This window comes from Brugia malayi (genome assembly GCF_000002995.4).
Source record: "Brugia malayi strain FR3 genome assembly, contig: Bm_v4_ChrX_scaffold_001, whole genome shotgun sequence".
In the NCBI taxonomy this organism is placed as follows: domain Eukaryota; kingdom Metazoa; phylum Nematoda; class Chromadorea; order Rhabditida; family Onchocercidae; genus Brugia; species Brugia malayi.
The window spans coordinates 14,640,452-14,660,085 of record NW_025062479.1 but is presented as its reverse complement, the minus strand read 5'-3'; the positions used below and the strand labels follow the sequence as shown (position 1 = coordinate 14,660,085).

General features: G+C 30.3%; 2 protein-coding genes across 2 annotated transcripts; both read left to right on the top strand.

Moving 5' to 3' along the window:
- Nucleotides 1–5,917, top strand: Bm3715 (Uncharacterized protein; the record flags this gene model as incomplete). Its single annotated transcript, XM_043074875.1, has 16 exons — nucleotides 1–69; nucleotides 305–378; nucleotides 759–865; nucleotides 997–1,123; nucleotides 1,383–1,548; nucleotides 1,793–1,938; nucleotides 2,353–2,494; nucleotides 3,033–3,110; nucleotides 3,374–3,532; nucleotides 3,733–3,811; nucleotides 4,055–4,192; nucleotides 4,371–4,811; nucleotides 4,875–4,972; nucleotides 5,486–5,585; nucleotides 5,650–5,718; nucleotides 5,883–5,917. The coding sequence occupies 16 exons, from the start codon at nucleotides 1–3 to the stop codon at nucleotides 5,915–5,917; spliced, it is 2,028 nt and encodes a 675-aa protein (XP_042930809.1).
- A 2,045-nt stretch (nucleotides 5,918–7,962) lies between these two features.
- On the top strand, nucleotides 7,963–18,816 carry Bma-cpsf-1 (CPSF A subunit region family protein; the record flags this gene model as incomplete). The annotated part of the gene is made up of 27 exons (XM_043074874.1): nucleotides 7,963–8,212; nucleotides 8,596–8,806; nucleotides 9,138–9,311; nucleotides 9,491–9,602; nucleotides 9,845–9,932; nucleotides 10,155–10,267; nucleotides 10,433–10,529; nucleotides 11,142–11,347; nucleotides 11,557–11,709; nucleotides 12,067–12,149; nucleotides 12,646–12,724; nucleotides 12,980–13,099; nucleotides 13,204–13,380; nucleotides 13,493–13,703; nucleotides 13,931–14,046; nucleotides 14,202–14,411; nucleotides 14,484–14,605; nucleotides 15,022–15,160; nucleotides 15,258–15,446; nucleotides 15,676–15,900; nucleotides 16,156–16,362; nucleotides 16,609–16,737; nucleotides 17,166–17,309; nucleotides 17,426–17,666; nucleotides 17,954–18,066; nucleotides 18,284–18,400; nucleotides 18,664–18,816. 27 exons carry the CDS (start codon nucleotides 7,963–7,965, stop codon nucleotides 18,814–18,816), a joined length of 4,179 nt encoding a protein of 1,392 aa, XP_042930808.1.
- Between the last annotated feature and the right edge of the window lie 818 nt (nucleotides 18,817–19,634).

Sequence of the window (19,634 nt, the reverse complement as noted above, 5' to 3'; positions counted from 1 at the left end):
ATGTTATTGACATCCCAAACTCCGGTAGCTGAACCAACATTATTTGTTTGGCCGCATATTATCATCGCTGTGAGATTGTTAAATTTTATTTTGTTTCGTTTAAATTCTTATGCTTGATCCTTGTGCATTACGTGAAGATTTCGGCAGTTGTTGAAAGAAACTTGGATATATTTCAGTTTACCATCCTATAAAACTTTTGTTGATTTTAGCTTTCTTCCCAAAATTAAGGTAAAAAATGAACAGTGAGTATTACTGACTCGCTATATCCATGTTTTACACACATTTATCTTATATTTAATTCTAGATCTTTTCGGTAAGCACTATGGTTTCACTGCTAACACTCTGTGTATCAACACACTGTTGCCGAAATACGAAAAAGTAAGCTTTTTTCCTTAATTTAATAGCAATTACACTCACTTATACATTTCCCAATTTACTTTACTATATTTTATGCTGTCGTTGCATATAAGATATGTTCAGTTTAATGAGTAATGTAATGTGGGTGGATCAATAGTATAATATATGATGTAGAGCAGTAATATTTTTGCTTTGTAAGATAAAATGTGATAAAGAATAAAGCAAGAGAACAGCGGAGTATGCATTTATATTTATTTGATATTAGAGTGCAAGAAATAAAAAATCATATGTGTATATGTGAGAATTAAATATCACTGACTTTATTTAATTTTCTGCAACTAATTCCTGTAGTGACTTTGATTTGTACTATTTTTTTTTTACAGTTTGTATTGGAATTTCAGGAAGGAAAATCCATATGGAGAAATTGCTACAACACCAACTGCTGATGTCGCTTTTTCAACAATTGTTTGTAGAAATAGAACTAATGGATCACAGCGTCATCATCCCAGTCGTCTTTCTTGTCCTAGCTTGGTTTGTTTCATCTAAGCGAAGATTTGTAATATTGACAATTTCATTTGTGAATTAATTATTAGCTAATTATTTAAGTATTACATACATCAGTGAATTTGACCCATGCAGAATTTATGCAAAGTTCATGTTGTCTCGATTCATTTCTTTATTTTTCGGCTTCTTATGAGCGATCAGTTCATCGTCTTTCCGCACCAATTCCTCATTCTTCTGCTGCAGTGAAGCGAGCCTTACCAAAGTAACTTCTTTTTTCATGATTTGATGAATTTATTGGCCCAGTAAGTTTCATAAATCAGTTTCATCTTTCTGTTCTATGTATCATTTCCTATCGATCGTCATATTTTAATTTCATCTAATGTTTTTCGTAGTATTACAGATTGAACCTAGTGCTTTATTTTTAGACTGTAAATAATTGAAAACTTCTCTGCAGAAAATATTCGGAAAAAATTTCTTGTCCCATTGCATTGCTGTTTTGTTGTTATTATCATAACTTTTAGATTGCCTGAACTATCGGCACGACTTGAAAATAAAAATGCAAGCGCATTATATTCAACAATGGGTCATTCAATGCCTGCAGTCGGTCGAAACGGTTCATTTTTGTATGGTGAAGGACCAGCAAACCCAACTTATGAATCTATTGATATGGATCCTTTATATTCGAAGGCTAATGATTACTTTTATTTGACTTCAAGAAACAATATAATTATAAGTGCTACGTTTTTTTTCTTATATCATATACGTTTTGGCTTGTTGTTGTATAAATTTAAGTAGTAAGAAAGAGAGTAAGTCTAAATGATCAAATTTAGGTCACTGAACTTCACTCATATTTTAAACTGCTGTTTGTGAATAGTGATGGATGAATCAATCACTTTAGCTGCAAATGTGATAGAAACAAAAAACATTTTAGTTAGGAAATGGTGGTCCATCTGTGAAACGATATGATTATCCTAGTTTTGCACCACAAAATCAAAATCAACCAATAGTCGCTACTGATGATGTACTTTATCAGAGTACTTCACAGATTTATGCAGGTGTTAGCGAAGACCCGTACAGGTTTGTGTAATTAATGTTTTATTATAATCAAAACTTTTTTATTTATTGAATATCCTCCAATAGTATAAGTTTTTTAATTGTTTTTACTAAGAATTATAATTATTGGAAATTACTATCACTGCCGTCTGAATAACAGTGCAAAATAAAGGTGCTGGTCCATCCGTGCAACGATGTAATTATCCTACTTGACCCCTTTTTTGTTAAACAGGCTTCACATATGGCTGAAGAAATTTCGGAATTAGAAACAAATATCTTAGGAAAGGAAATATTATTTACTGTCCTTGACATTTGATTTTTTTTAAATAACACAGAAAACCAAATTGAATGTATGACCTGGTTAGCTATTCATATGTGTTTATAACTGAACAAAGTCATTGAGAAATTAAAGTTTATATAAATTTTCCTGTTTTTTAGCTCAATAGCAAGTCACACAGGTGGCGAAACGAATTATGACGTTGGGTATAGCCATGTAAGAGAAAGCATTAATACGGAACCGTCACGCTATTTTGCTAACTCGCAAGGACAAAATCGAACTCTTGATCATCTTTATTCACGAGTAAGTTTTATATATCTTTATGTACAGCTTTAGGCATAATCATTTGACCACCATGAATTTCTCTTTTTTTGCCTAATATTCTTACAATCTTTTTTATCCTAGAAAATCCGATGTTATAACAGATGTCCGGCTGTCACTACATTAATTCTTGTGAAGTCTAAACTTTTATTATGTTGTCTTCTTAAAAATCACTTCTAAGGACATGCAATTTTGTTGGTTTTGTTTATAAAACTGTCTGGTCGTTCGATTTTTTCTAAAATTTTCCCTTCTAGTTTTTTTTACATTGAATCATCGGCTACCAAACAGCACAATATCATCACAATTTGTATAAATGTTTAGACATTTTGCTTCTGTGGGCCCATTCTAACTTTATTTTTCCCACGCTATATTGAAAGAGTTAGCATCAAAATTAATTAAAGTCATAAGATACTTTAGAAGTACTGTCTTTGAATTGCTAGCTGAATGATTGTAAACACTTAATGTGTATAAAAGTTTTTAAGCTTATAAATAAGATTTGGTAAATATGAATACATTTTAGATTCGACGAACATCCACATATCGACCCTTGCCCTCGAATGATTTCGCCGTCGAGTATGTTTCAAGTGGAAGTGACAAGGTGAGTGTTGTTAAAAATTAAGGCAATTATTTCTTTCGTGAAAATTTTTACTTGAGTAGAACTTAAAATCTTACATTGATAATGAACATCTTAAGTCTTAAACAGGAAAGCCAGCGTACTTTTCTGCATTTATGTGGCTTTTACAAAACTAACTTGTAATTTAGTATATAATTTAGCTTATGAAAAAGGCGGTGGCAACAAGATTTGGATGATTTTTCGGATTGTCTGATCAAAATTAACTGGATTTGAGTCTTATACTTTAGACAAGTCCATCATATCGTTACATAACGGTAAGAGAAAGTGTTGATGCTATTCGACAGCGGCTGAATGAGTTTAATGCACCTCAATCGGTTAGAAATGATGGTTGTGGACCGATTCGAGAACATTATTATTCATCGATCGGTGGTAGTGATTATGAAACAGTTCAGTTTTTCTCCAAAAATGAATAATTTCCTTCTTAATGTTATTCGTATAACTTCAATATCTAGATAATTTGTTGTGAAATACATGGATTATAATCTGTTGGGATAGCAATCCTAATATCTTGACTGTAGACATCCCTTTTTTTGTTTTCTTGGTTGTTCATAATTCTCTTTGTAATTAGCATTATTCTTAGTTGCAGTTACAAATCTCAGCAGCATCGCCTAATCAGCCATCATCCGATAGTCAAGTTATCCCGTCAACATCTTGTGTAATTCATGGTTTGTTATATCTTTAAACGTAGTTAAAAAAATTTTCTCTGAAATAAGGAATCAAATCATTTTCACAATCAATGAGGAAGGATACTAAGCTACAAAAAATACTAAGCTACTAAGCTACAAAAAATCAGTTGTATTTTAAAGGCTTGAAGATAGTAATTTATTAATTTTGATTTCCGTAGAAACTCTTATTATCACTTGTCATATATAAATTTTTTGTTTAATAAATAAATGACTTTATTTTAGATATACTACCTGAGACTATGTCTGATGCTATTAGTACTTGTGAAAATATACCACCAAAACCACCCACTTCTCCAATACCTCTGCGTATCGCCGCTGTAAGAGAAGACAATTTGCAAAAAAAGCGTCCATTATTATCAGGTATTTGAACTTATAGTCTTTTTTTTTTCTTTTCTGTGAAGCTAGTTTCCTCGATAGGAGGGCTTGAAATACAGAAGTTTTAGTAAAAGAATTTTGCAGGTAAGTAAACCGCCTCATTAGGCTGTTTGGTTTTTAATTTTGTCTTTGCTCTGTTTCAAAAAAATAATGCTTGTTTCAGGCACTAATGATGACAGATGTAGTAATATTTCGGAAAAAATTCGCAGACTTAGAACGAATTTTTTTGATCAAGAATTCAAATTGTTAGATGATTTGAAAGGACCTTCATCAACTGATCTTCGATTTGAGCAGTTACTAGGAGCCACTAATCAACATGAAACATCAAAATGGATTAATTCTTTTCAAAATAACCCAAATTTCGATTCGGAACACCATGTCGATCAAGCTTCATCAAGCAACTTTGATAACACCTATCAGCATTTGCCAAAATTAACTACTGGTAGATCACAAACACATAATGCACGGAATGATACGTGGAATGCGCATCTTTCTACTGCAGAACACTGTAAAACTATTGTTCAGAATGAAAGGTCTTATAGCTCCAACAAAGCAGATGTCCCTGGAATAAAGCAGTCTGTCAAAGTTGTAACCTTTCAGCAAGGTAGCAGTTTATTCGTTCGGTACAACTGAAATTTATACATGACATTCATAGAATCGATTTTAGAAGGAAACAACGACGAAGAGCAGTGTTTCGTTTTTAAAAGACGCGACAGACTCAGTGAACAAACTACGAATAATACTAATAGTGCTTGCTTTGCAGAGGTATGCTCTAAAATTGCTCTTTTTTCTTTCAAATTTAATTGAAGGACTTTTCTACTTTTTCTTGCTGTCTTTTTTGGTGATCTTTTTGTTTAAAAAAACTTTTTTTGAAGGATAAAAAAAATCTATCTTATGCAGTTTATCAATAATATTCTAATAAAGTGCTTTATGCCATCTCTTAATGGCTGAAACTTTAGAAACTTTTGGTGTAGAATTTTTCAGTAGTGCGAGAAACCTGGTAAGTGTTACAAGCAGAGGGTGGATTACATTTTTTAATTGTATAATATGGGTCATCAAGGATACTAATTATTATGTTGGTGGTTTTTTTATCACATATGATATTTTTAGACCGCGATGGAATTCCACAAATAAGTCTATTCCCTTCGATGTTCAATCTTCTTTCGCAAATCAATTGATATCAATAAATTAGGCGTCCAGATTTTCAGATCTTTAGCCAGCCTTGTTAATCAAAATTAAAGTTAATATATTTTTCATCTGAGTATTAAATTTTTGTAGACATCTTTGGATAAAGCTTCAAACAATACTGGAGAAAATATGGAGATGCAGTTCTGTTCTCAACAACAAAGTGTGATGGATTTATCATGCGGAGAAAATGGTACTGAATTAATTCATAATGCTATAAGCTAATAGTAACTAACTGATGTGAGAAATGTTTTTAGATTCGGGAGGTGGTCGATCAGTGCAAACAGCCAGTCTTAGCTTCTCACATGAATCAATTAATGGAAATGGTTGGTTGTAAATTATCCTTTACAATAAAATAAGGACACAAAAAAATGTTTCGTGAACATACCAGATTATTCAGAATTTATCAGCAATGTGTAGGACAATACTATTTCCGAAATTTTCCTTTGGTAAAAATATCTTACTTGTTATTTTTTATCTCAGTTTATAGTTCTAAACAATGATGACAATGGCAATAGAGTGTGAACTTTCAACACCGATCCATCTTATCGCTGATCTCATCCGGTAACATTTTTTCTGTTATATAAAATTCTGTTATGTAAAAATTATTTAGGACTGTCAAGATTTTTGTAATATTTTCTATGCTTTGTTTGTAGGAAGAAGTTTTTATTCTATTCGTCAAAATTTCATAGGGCTCTCAAAAAAAAAAAAGATAAAAAAAAATAAAATAAAGTAAAAAATAAAAAAAAATAAAAAAATGTGAGCATGGAGATCCTCATTCATAGTAGTGGCACTTTGTAATGTTTTTTTATTTTTTTTTTTTTTTTCACAGGTGAAAAAATACATTCATATAAGAGCGAAACGCACAGTAAATCATCAGATGCACCGGGAATAAGCCAGTACAATTTTCTGAATAGTCTTTTTGTTAGCTATTTTAACTTCTGTTGTCTCTATTTATCCTTATTAAAATTTATGTAGTTTTACATGTTTGAGGAGTTTCAAGGTTCCTTTTCCATTAGGTGCTAATTTGCCTTCACTTTTATATCTATGAAAATAAGTCTATGTTATGTAGTTCTTATTTCATATTTCATCTCCAACATTAAGTGATAATTGACGAGAACACGGCTCTAAATGTGATAAGAACTTTTCGATTTGAAACAAATAATGTCTGAAATTTGAGCCCTAGAAATTAAATTGGGTTAATCGAGCTGTTAATATCGTAATTGATTTTGGACGCAGTGGTCGAATTTATTTTGTTGTGGTTTCTGTAATTTGTTAGACATCATTTTTTGAATGAAATTTGAATGAAAAGTTGCAAAATTTTATTTAACAAACTTTTGTTAAATAAAGGATGGCATAGTTCAGGTACTAAACTCTGTTTCTGTTGTGATACTTATTGAAATAGCAGTGTTGGTTTACGTAAAATTTATGAAATTTATGTGAAGATGAATGTTGTGGCGAGAAGCTACGAACTGTTTGTTGTAAGCTCAAGGATTTTAGGGATACCGTGAACTAATGGTATTTCAAGTTTTTTTTTTTGCAAAACCTAAAATCATTAAAAATTTGAAATTAATTTCTTCATTACTTAGGTCTCTGGTCTCCTATGCATTATTGATTCGGGTGACTTTCACATATCATTTGTATTATTATTATTCCTCTTATATTGTTTCTTGCACTGGTTTTGTTCTTTGTTTTTCTCACTAATTAATAAAACTGTAAAGTCATTTAAGCTACTGCTATATTTTTGTAATATTGTAAATTCAGTTTTGAAGTGGTAATAACATCATCTATATATTTTTAATTTTATGATTTGATTAAGCAAATATTGTGTAAGTTCTGAATTACCTGCATACTTTATTGCTTCGGCAAATGTATTAGGAATACTTTCAGAAGACTGAACAATTCAGTGTTAAATTAAGTTGTAATTTTTTTCGCAATTTTTTTTTTTTTTAAACTTCCATATCTTGTACTCTTTGAAATTACTTAGATCGCCTATATCTCCATGATTAGTATCATCAATTTTTAGTATAATATTAAATATATCTAGTAAATAAAGTTCGGTTATTAATTGAAATTTAGAAATATGCTATTATAGACAAATCTCAAAATAAATGTAAGTAAATGCTTTTGCTACCAGTTCTCTGAATAAAACTTTAAAGACTTAATATATGGTCGATAAAATTACATCTTATTATTAATATGATTAATAAAATTACATCCTATCATTAATTTGATTGGTAAGATTCATCCGATTTATAATAGTTCATTTTGTGAATTGTCACAAGACATCGTTAAGTTTAACCATCTAATATAACGATATATTTTTGTTGGTATTCTTTCAAATTGATCTTTTTTGTCGGAAAATTCGTATTGTTTGGGATTGAATAATGCGAAAACTTATTATTTAAAATACATTATTCGTTCTTAAACAGTATTAATGTAATCGATAAGATTGCATAACAAATACTATTATTATCAACGAAACATATTTTCCAAATGATACAATAATATTTTTATTTCCAAAAGAAAAAAAAAAAAACTTAATTTCAAATATATTTTACAGGTGTATAATGTATACAATTCTTCATGAAACGGATGATTCAACCGCAGTGAATTTTAGTGAATGTGGAAAATTCTTTCCGGAGAAAGGTTTACAAATAGTTACCATTGGTGTTAAATATTTACGAATTTTTCGTGCTAATCCATATGCATTATTATTAAAAGATGAGCAACAATGGGCACAAACAACACGATTAGAATGTTTATTAGCTGTGCGATTATTAGCACCGGTACAATCGTTTGCTATTGCAAGAATTTCACGTTAGCTTTTCTATTTCTATTTGTAAAAATTTATATTGTATTGACGCTTATAGTAAAAACAAAAAAGTATTTGAAATTACTTAACAAAAATTTAAAATTTCACTTATTAATAATTTAGTGCATTTTTTTTTTTTTTTTTTTTTTTTTGTTAGAGAAAGAAAGAGAAAAAATAAACATGATAAGTGATAAAAATTGCCGAGGAAAAAAAAAAGGATAAGAACTTCCTAAGAAAAAAAAAAGTACTAATAGCCTATGATGATGATTGCAGTTAGTACTAAGATCGATTTAGATTGATTTTATAAAAGGTAACATTTCGAGTATTAAATTTCATATCCTTTTAATTCACACTAATTTCTTTATCAAATGGAACAAATCATTTGTAGAGAATCCAGACTGTGACAGTCTTCTACTTGGATTCGATGATGCAAAACTTTCTATTGTTGCCGTAAATCCAGCTGATCGGTGTTTGAAAACAATTTCATTACACTGCTTCGAAGATGAGCTGTTGAAAGATGGATTCACTAAGAATTTACCTCGTCCAGTTATTCGTGTTGATCCAGGTCAACGATGTGCTTCCATGCTTGTTTTTGGGAGGTAATAATTTGTAACATGCTTTTCGAATATCATTTAAAAACATTTTCTTTCCTTTAGTTAAGAAGATTAATATATCTTATTGGTAACATTATACTTATTCCTTCCTCGTCAATTAATAAAACTAAAGTTTGTGTTTCTTCCTTAATCCATATTCGTTCAAAAAAATTAATTTTATAATTAACGATGCATATTAACTTAATACTATAAAGTGGAATATTTATTTTAATATAACTGAAGTGTAAAATTTATTGGTATTTTCAGTCATTCTTATTTAGTATTATACATTATGAAATCTTATTTCAAATGCTTCATTTGCTCATCATCGTTTCAGATACCTTGCTGTGTTACCATTCAATGACTCAAGTACCCAATTACATTCATATACAGTTCAACTTTCCCAAATTGATTCTCGTTTGGTTAATGTGGTTGATATGGTTTTTCTTGATGGTTACTACGAACCAACATTATTATTCCTTTATGAACCTGTTCAAACCACTTGTGGACGGTAATTTTTTAATTTCATCCTTATTTTACAACGATATTAATGTCAATAATTATTGTATTCTCAACGATATTAGATTAAGATAACAAGATAAAATGATGTTTCATTAATTATTTGATAGATTCCGTGTGTAGATTTTTTTTTTTTGAACCCATCATCTGATAATGGCATGTATATTGCAGTGCTTGTGTACGTTACGATACCATGTGTGTATTAGGTGTCTCATTAAATGTTAAAGAACAAGTTCTTGCTTCAGTATGGCAATTAACCAATCTACCGATGGATTGTAATCAAGTTGGTTTTTGAACTTTCAAATTTTTGAAATACTTTTTTCATTATACTTAACCTTGGTTTTATTCATCTATTTGATGTCGATAGAAAATGAAACAAATAGCACTCTTTTGTTAATTGTTGTGACCTTCGTTTCTTTGTAAATTGTTGTCTTTCATGATCACTTGTGTCCTAAAATAAATGAATTTCTTCTTTTCATTTTAATTAATTAGAAATATCTTTTTTTGCAACTTTGTTTTTTATAGATTCTTGCAATTCCACGACCAGTTGGTGGAATTTTGCTAGTTGCTACAAATGAACTTATCTATTTGAATCAGTCTGTCCCTCCATGTGGTTAGTTAACTGTTCATCAGTCATATTCAAGTTTGATTCTGTCTATCTTATTTAAAATAACATTATTAAGTTTTAAAATTAATGATGGTTTTTGTATTTTGTACAAATGCAGTGTTTATTTCCAACCTAAAGTACTAGCTATAAATACTCGTTTTTCGACTCAAAATTACAATAAAGTTGTTTTGATTTCTTGAGGCTTTGGCTGTACTATCATTTTTACAGGTATATCGCTTAACAGTTGCATGGATGGTTTCACTAAATTTCCATTAAAAGACTTCAAGCATATGGCTCTAACACTGGACGGTGCTGTTGTGACTGTTGTTTCTACAAATAAGGTTTTCTCTCATAAACTCAAACCTTTCTGAAATTTCAAAAGTTCTCTTCCATAGATTCCTTTATTCTTAGGAGCTAAAATGCTTATGATTCGTAAATCAGAATTATGGCGACCAATATTTTCAAATGTTGACAGTGCTTCGCAAATGCCTTTTCATTGTTTTCAGATTTTACTGTGCGATCGCAATGGACGATTGTTTACACTGATTTTAGTTACGGACGCAACAAATTCGGTCAAATCACTGGAGTTGAAGTTTCAGTTTGGTAAGTTAAGAAATGTTTTTCACCTTCTTTTTCTTGAAGGTTGGAAATCCGGGAAAAGGAGGTTGTCATAATTGGCTTTTTGAAGCAGTTTTCACTGATTCCCATATTTTAAATAACATTATCTCTATTATTGTAATAATCTGGGACTTTTCATTAATTTGAGAAGTACACTATCGTACTGGGATGCCAAGAATAAATATTTGTTTAATAAAATTTAATGGAGGCGGCAGCTATGATTTAAAAACAACCAAAATGTTGTAATTGTCCGAAATAAGAATTTATATAATCTGGTAGTGACAATTTTCTAGAGATATCACGAATAAACTCTACTCGCTTTCCTTAGTATGTAAATTTGGAAATTGTTAAAAGCTATAAACAGAAATTATGGGGATAGATTTTATGAAATCATCCATTTCAGTTGTTGTATTCATTTTAATTTTAGAAGGTTTTGAGAAAACTATATACTGATTTATATTCTTCACTGTGAGAAGCAATGCTGCTTCATTTATGGCTGATGACAATGTAATGTTGATCGGAGAATTGAGTTACTGTTTTCTTTTTCCTTTTTTTTTTTTTTTTTTTACTGTTTTCTTGAGGTATGGTTTACTTTAGAAACGGTAATCCCATGCACGATGACTTCCTGTGCACCTGGTTATCTCTTCATTGGCTCTCGTCTTTGTGATTCCGTATTTCTACATTGTATTTTTGAACAATCTACGCTGGAAGAATCTGCAACAAAGAAAATGAAATTGAGCACCGAACCAAATGCGAATGAAGAAGATGAAGATTTTGAGTTGTATGGCGAAGTGCTTCCGAAAGTTGGTATTTAGTTTTCTTATCAGTAGTAATGGACGAGATGCAAATGTCTGTAATAAATTTATAGCGTATGTTAATATGTTTATAGGGATATCATTCCTTTTATCATTATGAGGATATTGTTTGTTTATATATTCCAGTAACGGATATAAACTGCTATCGATTATTTTTTTTTTAAGAAAAAAGAAGTCCTTAAAAACTAGATCTTTAGGTTGCAAAACCGGACGTAACAGAAGAATTGTTGAATATTCGCGTGCTTGATAAATTGCTTAACGTCGGCCCTTGCAAGAAAATAACTGGTGGTTGTCCGAGTGTCAGTGCTTACTTCCAGGAAATAACCCGAAAAGATCCACTTTTTGATTTGGTGAGTTTTTTTTAGAAGTTTTCGAGTATTGCATTCAGCGATTTTTTCATTTACTCAATGCAAAAATTACACTAGGCGGAAGAATATAGCTTTATATGCTTATATATCTCGTTAATATGGAACTTGACATGGATATTTGATCATGTCTAACAAATAGTATGGTTTTTTGTTTGCTCATAATTATTTGTCTTATAAAGATTAAGCATGTATTTTGAAATATATTTTAGTTAGAATGCGCATTATTAAAACATTTGCTGTACAATGCATTAAAAAAGTGGATGGTTTTACTTCTATTAACGAAGCTATCAAGCAATTTTCGATAAATCAATTTTAAATTAGCACAATTTAAGCTTTTAGGTATGTGCTTGCGGCCATGGAAAATTTGGAAGCATTTGCATACTTCAAAGGAGCATTCGTCCTGAAATCATCACAAGTAGCAGGTTAGCTCATCTTTTTGTAAAAGCATTTTTTGCCAGCAAACTCCTTGAACTGAAGAGTTGTGCAAAGATTTTCTAAATATTAAATATGATGCTTGTTTAGTAAGATTTATATTGAACAGGTATTATACATTTATATGCTAACTCTCAAAAGTTTTGTTAATAGGGACTAAGGTTTGTTAGACTTCATATTCTTGTTTAGTTTTCAGGTTAGCAAGGATATGTGATTGTGGTTGACAAACTAAAAAATGTAAATTATTTGGAAATATAGTCAAATAAGAGCAAAATTTTGTTTCAGACAATTGTTTTAATGCTTTCAGTATTAAATAAAGTAGTACTTTTTTCTTTGCTTGCTACTTATGAACTTATTGATCATACGTTTATAAAGTTAAGCTCTGCATTACTTTCCTAAAAGAAGATGGAGTTTTTTATTTTTATACTTAAGTTGAAGTTGGCGGCATAGTATTTTTTATGTCTTTTTTTTTTTTTTTTTTTTCAGCATTGAAGGAGTTGTGCAATATTGGGCTGTTGGGCGCCGTGAGGATGATACTCACATGTATTTCATTGCTTCAAGAGAGGTTCACTTTTTGTTTAACTGTATATTCAATCTTGGTAAGTGAACAAATACCACTTAAGTGATTCGAGGGTTGGAATAGTGTATTTTTTTACATTAGACGTTGTATAACTTAGTAAGTGATGTCGCCATGCTGTCAACAGATACATTAAATTAAATGACTGAAATGTAGTTCAAGCATTATGAACTAAATTTCCCTGAGATATGTCCCTTTATTATTAGATAACCTGAATTTTTAATTTATATTGAAATTTGTTAGCTGGGAACTTTGGCATTGGAAACGGATAATGATTTGGTAGAACTGGAAGCGCCGATATTCTCCACTTCAGAATCAACCATTGCTGCTGGTGAATTAGCTGATGGTGGTCTTGCTGTTCAAGTATGATTTTTTGCTTTTTAGATTTTTTTAGATTTGCTTTTTAGAGAGAAAAGCACAATTTATTTTTCTAGACCGTGAAGCTTTTCCTCTTTTTTTTTTTTCAGGTGACTACATCGAGTTTGGTAATGGTTGCAGAAGGACAGCAAATTCAGTATATACCACTCCAATTAACATTTCCGGTGCGGAGTGCTTCCATTGTGGATCCATACATTGCCATATGTACTCAGAACGGGAGATTATTAATGTATGAATTAACCAATCAACCGCATGTATCTTTAAAGGTAATAAAATTGTTCTCGCATCAATTTTTTTTTAAACCAGTTTTCGGATTATTCGTTAAAGCTAATAACTAACGTCTGTTACCTTCAATTAAACCTGGAATCCCCTTTGCAGGAAATTGATATTTCGAAAAGATTACGTCATGAGACGTCGCCAATTACATCATTATCAATTTATCGTGATATGAGCGGAATTATTCGATTTTGTTCTGCAACAAATATGTCTCAACAGCAACAAGCAACTGGTGCTAATATGCATATTCCAGAGCAAGAAGATTTTGACGATGTGGATGATTTGCTGTTGTATGGAGATTCAAAAAAATCAAGTGTGTGATTATTTTTCTCAGTACATATTTCTGTTTTAAATTTTTTCCATTTATTATTTTATTCAGGTTTGAATAAAGTTATGAGAGATCTGACTGAAATATTACGCATATGACAGACTCTTTTTTGAAGCACATGTAAGATCAGTTGCAAATGCATGGAAGTTGCAAATTTCATTTCTCTAATTTTGCTGAAACTGTTAATGGTAATATTTTAATATTTGTTTCAGAAAAAGAAACGGTGTCTAAACGTAGAATTGTTGGTATGAAATTAACAGAACAAAATACTCATTTTGATACCGATGTAATCGACCCAAATACGATTGTGCCTTCACATTGGATTGCAGTAAGTATTTGATAAGATATAAAAATGTGTTTTATCTGTCTGTGCAGCATCTAATACGCTTCATGTGATCATATATATTTGTTATAAGCATTTTTTTTTTTTTTTAAATTGAACAATATTTGTCTGATGTTCATATAATGTTTTGCTATTTTTAGATTGCTCGAGAAAATGGAAACATGTACATATATTCCATACCGGAACTACATTTAGTTTATATGGTGAAAAAAATTAGTCATTTGCCGGACATTGCCACTGACCAACCGTATGTCGATGACGAGCCAGTTACGGGAGAAGGTATTGATGCAATGTCCGGAACAATGACTGATACATTTGCTGTAAAGCCGGAAGAAGTGATTATGGAACTGGTAAACATTCTATCATCGAAGTTAATTTTCAGAAAAGTTTAAAATTAATGCAGATTATTTCAAAGTTTGTAGCTTCTTGTTGGAATGGGAATGAATCAAGGACGTCCACTGCTTTTTTTACTTATTGATGATACGGTTTCTGCATACGAAATGTTCACTTACAATAATGGTATTCAAGGGCATCTTGCTATACGGTATGCATTCGCTTTCCTTTCCTTTCGATTTTTCTATTTGAAAAAACAAAATCGATTTTCTCAAGCTTTAAATCAAATAATGATTTTTGCATGATTATCTTGGAAAGTTTGATTCTGAAGAAATGCATCTAGTGTTGCAAACAATAAAATTTTTTTTAGTTCCAAATTAAAAAGTTGTACTGTAATGTGTACGATTTAAAATTATTTATTAATTTATTTTCCTTTTATTTTGATCCAGCACTAATACTTCTGTAAAGTAATATTTGATATTATTAAAGGGATTATGCAAATATTTTTATCATGCAGACCAGAAATGAGTTGATTTTTAAAATGTATATTTTAAATATAGAAATATATTTTTCAGGTTTCTTTTGAATATCAATATTAAAAAAAGTTAATTCTCATAATCGTTTCAGCTTCAAACGACTTCCATATACAACTGTCACCAGGTCATGCCGTTTTCAAGGTACAGATGGCCGAGCAGCAGTTGAATCAGTTCGAGATGCTGTTAGACATAAAACTGTTTTGCATTTCTTTGAGCGAATTGGAAATGTAGTAAGCTTTTAGCATATTTTAATTTCCTTTGCAAGAAAAAAAAGTAGTATCTACTTAAACCAGTTTTAAAATGCCTCTCTTTTATAATTTTTTTCAGTTAAATGGTGTCTTTATTTGTTCGTCGTATCCATGTATTTTCTTCCTTGAAAGTGGTGTACCACGCCTTCATCCTGTTAATCTTGATGGACCGATATTATCGTTTACTACTTTCAATAATGCAGTTTGTCCTAATGGATTTATTTATTTGACAGAACGAGATCGGTTTATGCGTGTAGCAAAGTTACCGGTAGATTTTTCATTTTTTTAAACTTTTATTTCAAGCATAAATGAAAGGATATGTTCTGAGCGAAAGTTAGCAAACTAATTACTTGTTGTAATTAGACGAAATAATTTTCTTTTTTTTTGTGTGTTTGTTAATGTTTTTTCTTTGTTTTCCTCTCATCATGAGCAAAAATTTAAGAAAGTTTGATGAATTAAATTTAATATTTTACAACAAAGAGATTGCTTTTTTCTAGAGCGATATGATACTTGATGCATCATATCCAGTTAAAAGGATAAACGTTGGAGCTACTGTACATAGTGTTGTATATTTGCTGCATTCAAATACGTACGCCGTGTTGACAAGCGAGAAGAGGAAGGTAACAAAAATGTGTGTGCTTATAAATGATGACAAAACATTTGAGGAACACGAAAAACCGGATACATTTGTGTATCCGGAAATGGATCAATATAAATTACAAGTAAATCATTTATCTTTCCTTGCTTATTGTTTTTATAATAAAAAATCACAATTGAAAGAAGTCAAGGCAAAAAAATTCTTAGCAAAATGGAGTGTTAATATTTTCCTCTGTGAGATTTTGTAATGTTCATGTTTGTAATGTTTATTAAAATAGTTGAAGACTAGTCCTTATTATTATTATTATTTTTTTTTTTTTTTTTTTTTTAAATGAAACGATAATTGTTTCTCTTTGATGGTAAAAAATATTTTGATTTAGCTGTATTCACCAGAAGATTGGAAACCAGTACAGCATGTGGAAATACTTTTTGAAGAATTCGAAGTAGTAACATGTTGTGAAGAAGTTGTTTTGCGATCTGAGGGTACTGTATCCGGTGTACAAAATTATTTAGCTGTTGGGACTGCTTGTAATTATGGTGAAGAAGTTTTAGTACGAGGCCGAATCATCATTTCAGAAATTATAGAAGTAATAATTTTGTTCAAAAATTTATTTTTAAGATTATGTTAAGGAAAATTACTTTTAAGATTAGGAATTTTAAGATCAGGATCAGTTAGCTTTTTAGATGCAATATGATTGCAAATGGTTTATGATATCATTTAAATCCATTCTTTATTTAAGTTATTTGACGTTCGCAAACAAAAGTATTTATCTGAACAATAAAATAGGGAAAAAATAAGAGTGTTAGTTTCATCTTTCTGTATGTTATTTCAGGTAGTTCCAGAACCGGGACAACCAACAAGTAAGCATCGAATAAAAACACTGTACGATAAGGAGCAAAAAGGACCAGTTACAAGCTTATGCTCGTGCAATGGTTATTTGTTAACTGGCATGGGTCAAAAGGTGTTTTGTTGATTTAATTTTTTAAATTTATTAAATCATTGAATTTTATTTTAAGGAGGCATGTGATTTCAGTTTTAATGAAGAATGAAGTTTGATGCAAAAATCTCTTTTTTTCTTTTAGCTAACACGCAATTTGAAAATTTTCTGCAAGTTAGGGAAGATAACTCTTCTTAAGCCACTATTTTATCTTTTTATCTCAATAATATTCTAAGTTTATCTTCCTTCAAGGTAATTTTATTCGAGTTTTGAATGTCAAAAAGTGGTTTGATCAAAATTAACTATTTGTTTTAGTTTTTTTTTTTTTTTTTTCTTTTTTTCAAATACAATGATTAAGAAAGAACGGCCCAAGGAGGGCCATTATAGAGCCATTATAAAACTTAAAATTGTTTCTCACTGTAATATAACTTTCTTAATTACCCTCGTTTTAGGTATTTATCTGGTTATTTAAAGATAACAATCTACAAGGAATATCTTTTCTGGACATGCATTTTTATATTCATCAGCTAATTGGTGTGCGGAATCTTGCCCTTGCATGCGACATGTATCGTTCGTTGGCTTTGCTACGATATCAGGTAATCACTTAACCTATGATGTCATTTACTTAATCATTATTTTTAGATGAAAAATTTGTGTGCTCAATAGTAATGTTAAAAACTACATAAGTGATTTTCCCTAAATTTATTTTCAGGAGGAATATAAAGCACTATCATTGGCTAGTCGTGATATGCGCTCTGATGTTCAACCACCAATGGCTGCTCAATTTCTAATTGATAACAAACAAATGGGATTTATAATGTCTGATGAAGCTGCTAACATAGCCATTTTTAATTATTTGCCTGAAACATTGGAATCATTGGGAGGGGAAAAATTAACGCTACGAGCTGAGATTAATATTGGAACAGTTGTGAACTCATTTATTCGAGTGAAAGGTGATCATCAAAATAATAAACATGAGTTATTGCTTGTTAAAAACTTTTGAAGCTTTTTCTTTTTGTTTTGATTTTTTTTTAAATACTGACAAGTAATATATACTTTTCGAGATCAGTGAGTATTCTCAGGTAGATATGCGAAATTATCATTAAAGCTTTAAATTCTCATTGAGTACATGCATATGTGTAATTGTAAGTGTGCTCTTTTCTTCTCTGCACCACAATGAAGTTGTTATTATAGGAGAGAAGAAATTTGCGGAAAATTTGAAAATGTATTGTTTTTTTAGGCCATATTTCAAGTGGCTTTGTTGAGAATGAATTATTCTCATTGGAACGACAAAGTGTTTTGTTTGCATCATTAGATGGAAGTTTCGGCTATTTACGACCTCTTACCGAAAAAGTTTGATTTCTCTCTCTCTCTTTTTTTTTTTTTTTTGCATTCTTATGACCACGAATTAGATCGATAAATTTACATTAAAATATAATGTACAGTTTGGTATAAAAAGTGAATTCCGATTTGTTTATATCAAAATATCTTAAGAATTTTGAATAGTTAATTTATATTACTCCTAGCAAATCATGACTTCATTGGTTCGTTTGGCTTTATATTTGATTAGGTATTCCGACGATTGCATATGTTACAACAATTAATGTCATCGATGGTACTGCAACCTGCTGGTTTAAATGCAAAGGGTGCACGAGCAGCTCGACCACAAAGGCCAAATCATTATCTTGTTAGTTTTCTCTTGTAAATTTTTTTTATATTTAGTCAGGCAATAAATATAATTTATCGATTTTCTTTTCTTTTTTTTTTTGGCCTTATAAGATTTTAAACTAGCTGAAATAGAAGGATGTACTTATCCAGTTAGCTATTTAGTCTTTCCATTAATACTGTGGTATTGGGTGAGCATTCAGCAAAAGGAATATTAACAAAGAAAATGGAAATGATGTATGAAGAATTCAAATGAAAGTTTTTTTTTTTTTTTTTTTTTTTCAGAACACTCGAAATTTAGTGGATGGTGATGTAGCGATGCAATATTTACATCTTTCGCTCCCAGAAAAGAATGATTTGGCGCGGAAATTAGGGACTAGTCGTTATCATATTATCGATGATCTCATTGAGATTTGCAGGGTTACTGCGCATTACTGATATCTTAATTTGTTGCAGTATGTTTTTAATTGATCTGAAAAGGTTTTAGGTGAGTTTTTTTTTATTTACATGTGGTTTTTTCTTCTTTTTTTTGTGGAATATCAAGAATACTGTAACATTTTTCTGAATATTTAAAATTTTTTTTTTAATCTTCTAGATCTTACTCTATAATTTGACATATTCCCTTGTCATTTCAACACAATAAGTAATGTGTTAGGCGTTAATTATCTTACTTTTATGGTATTATCTTACAGTGAAATCATTCTATCAACATAAAAGTTTGTTTACTGCAAAATTGTGCTTATGAAAAATTTTCCTTTGAAAAATCTATGCTTATGTTTTCTTTTAACAATTTTTTGTAATTTATTTTTTGCTCTGTAATGAAGAATTTGCATATGTATACTTTTGCGTTATTGAACATACACGAAAAAGGAATGTATCATCAAAAGGTCAAGAAAAAAATCTTATAATGAATGACTGAAATAATTGGAGTAGTTATTTAAACAATTGTTTCTTTTTTTCAAAATGATATTGCTTATGTTGAAGTTTGTTCATATTGATCTTGGACGAAGAAAAGCGCCTAAGCTGAGTTATATTCTTGAGGAAATTGTCAGGAAGTATTACATTTGATAAAAAAAAATTTTTTTTTTTTTGTTTGAAAATGCATCGAAGAGTTGATTTTGCCTTTATTTTCTTGTCGTACTTTTGCTGTTGTTTGGTTTATATGATGATAGTGAGGATGAGAAATTTAGTTAAAAATTCGAAAAATTAATTGCAATTTCAATTTAAATTTGATTAGCAATAAAAGTGCATAAAGC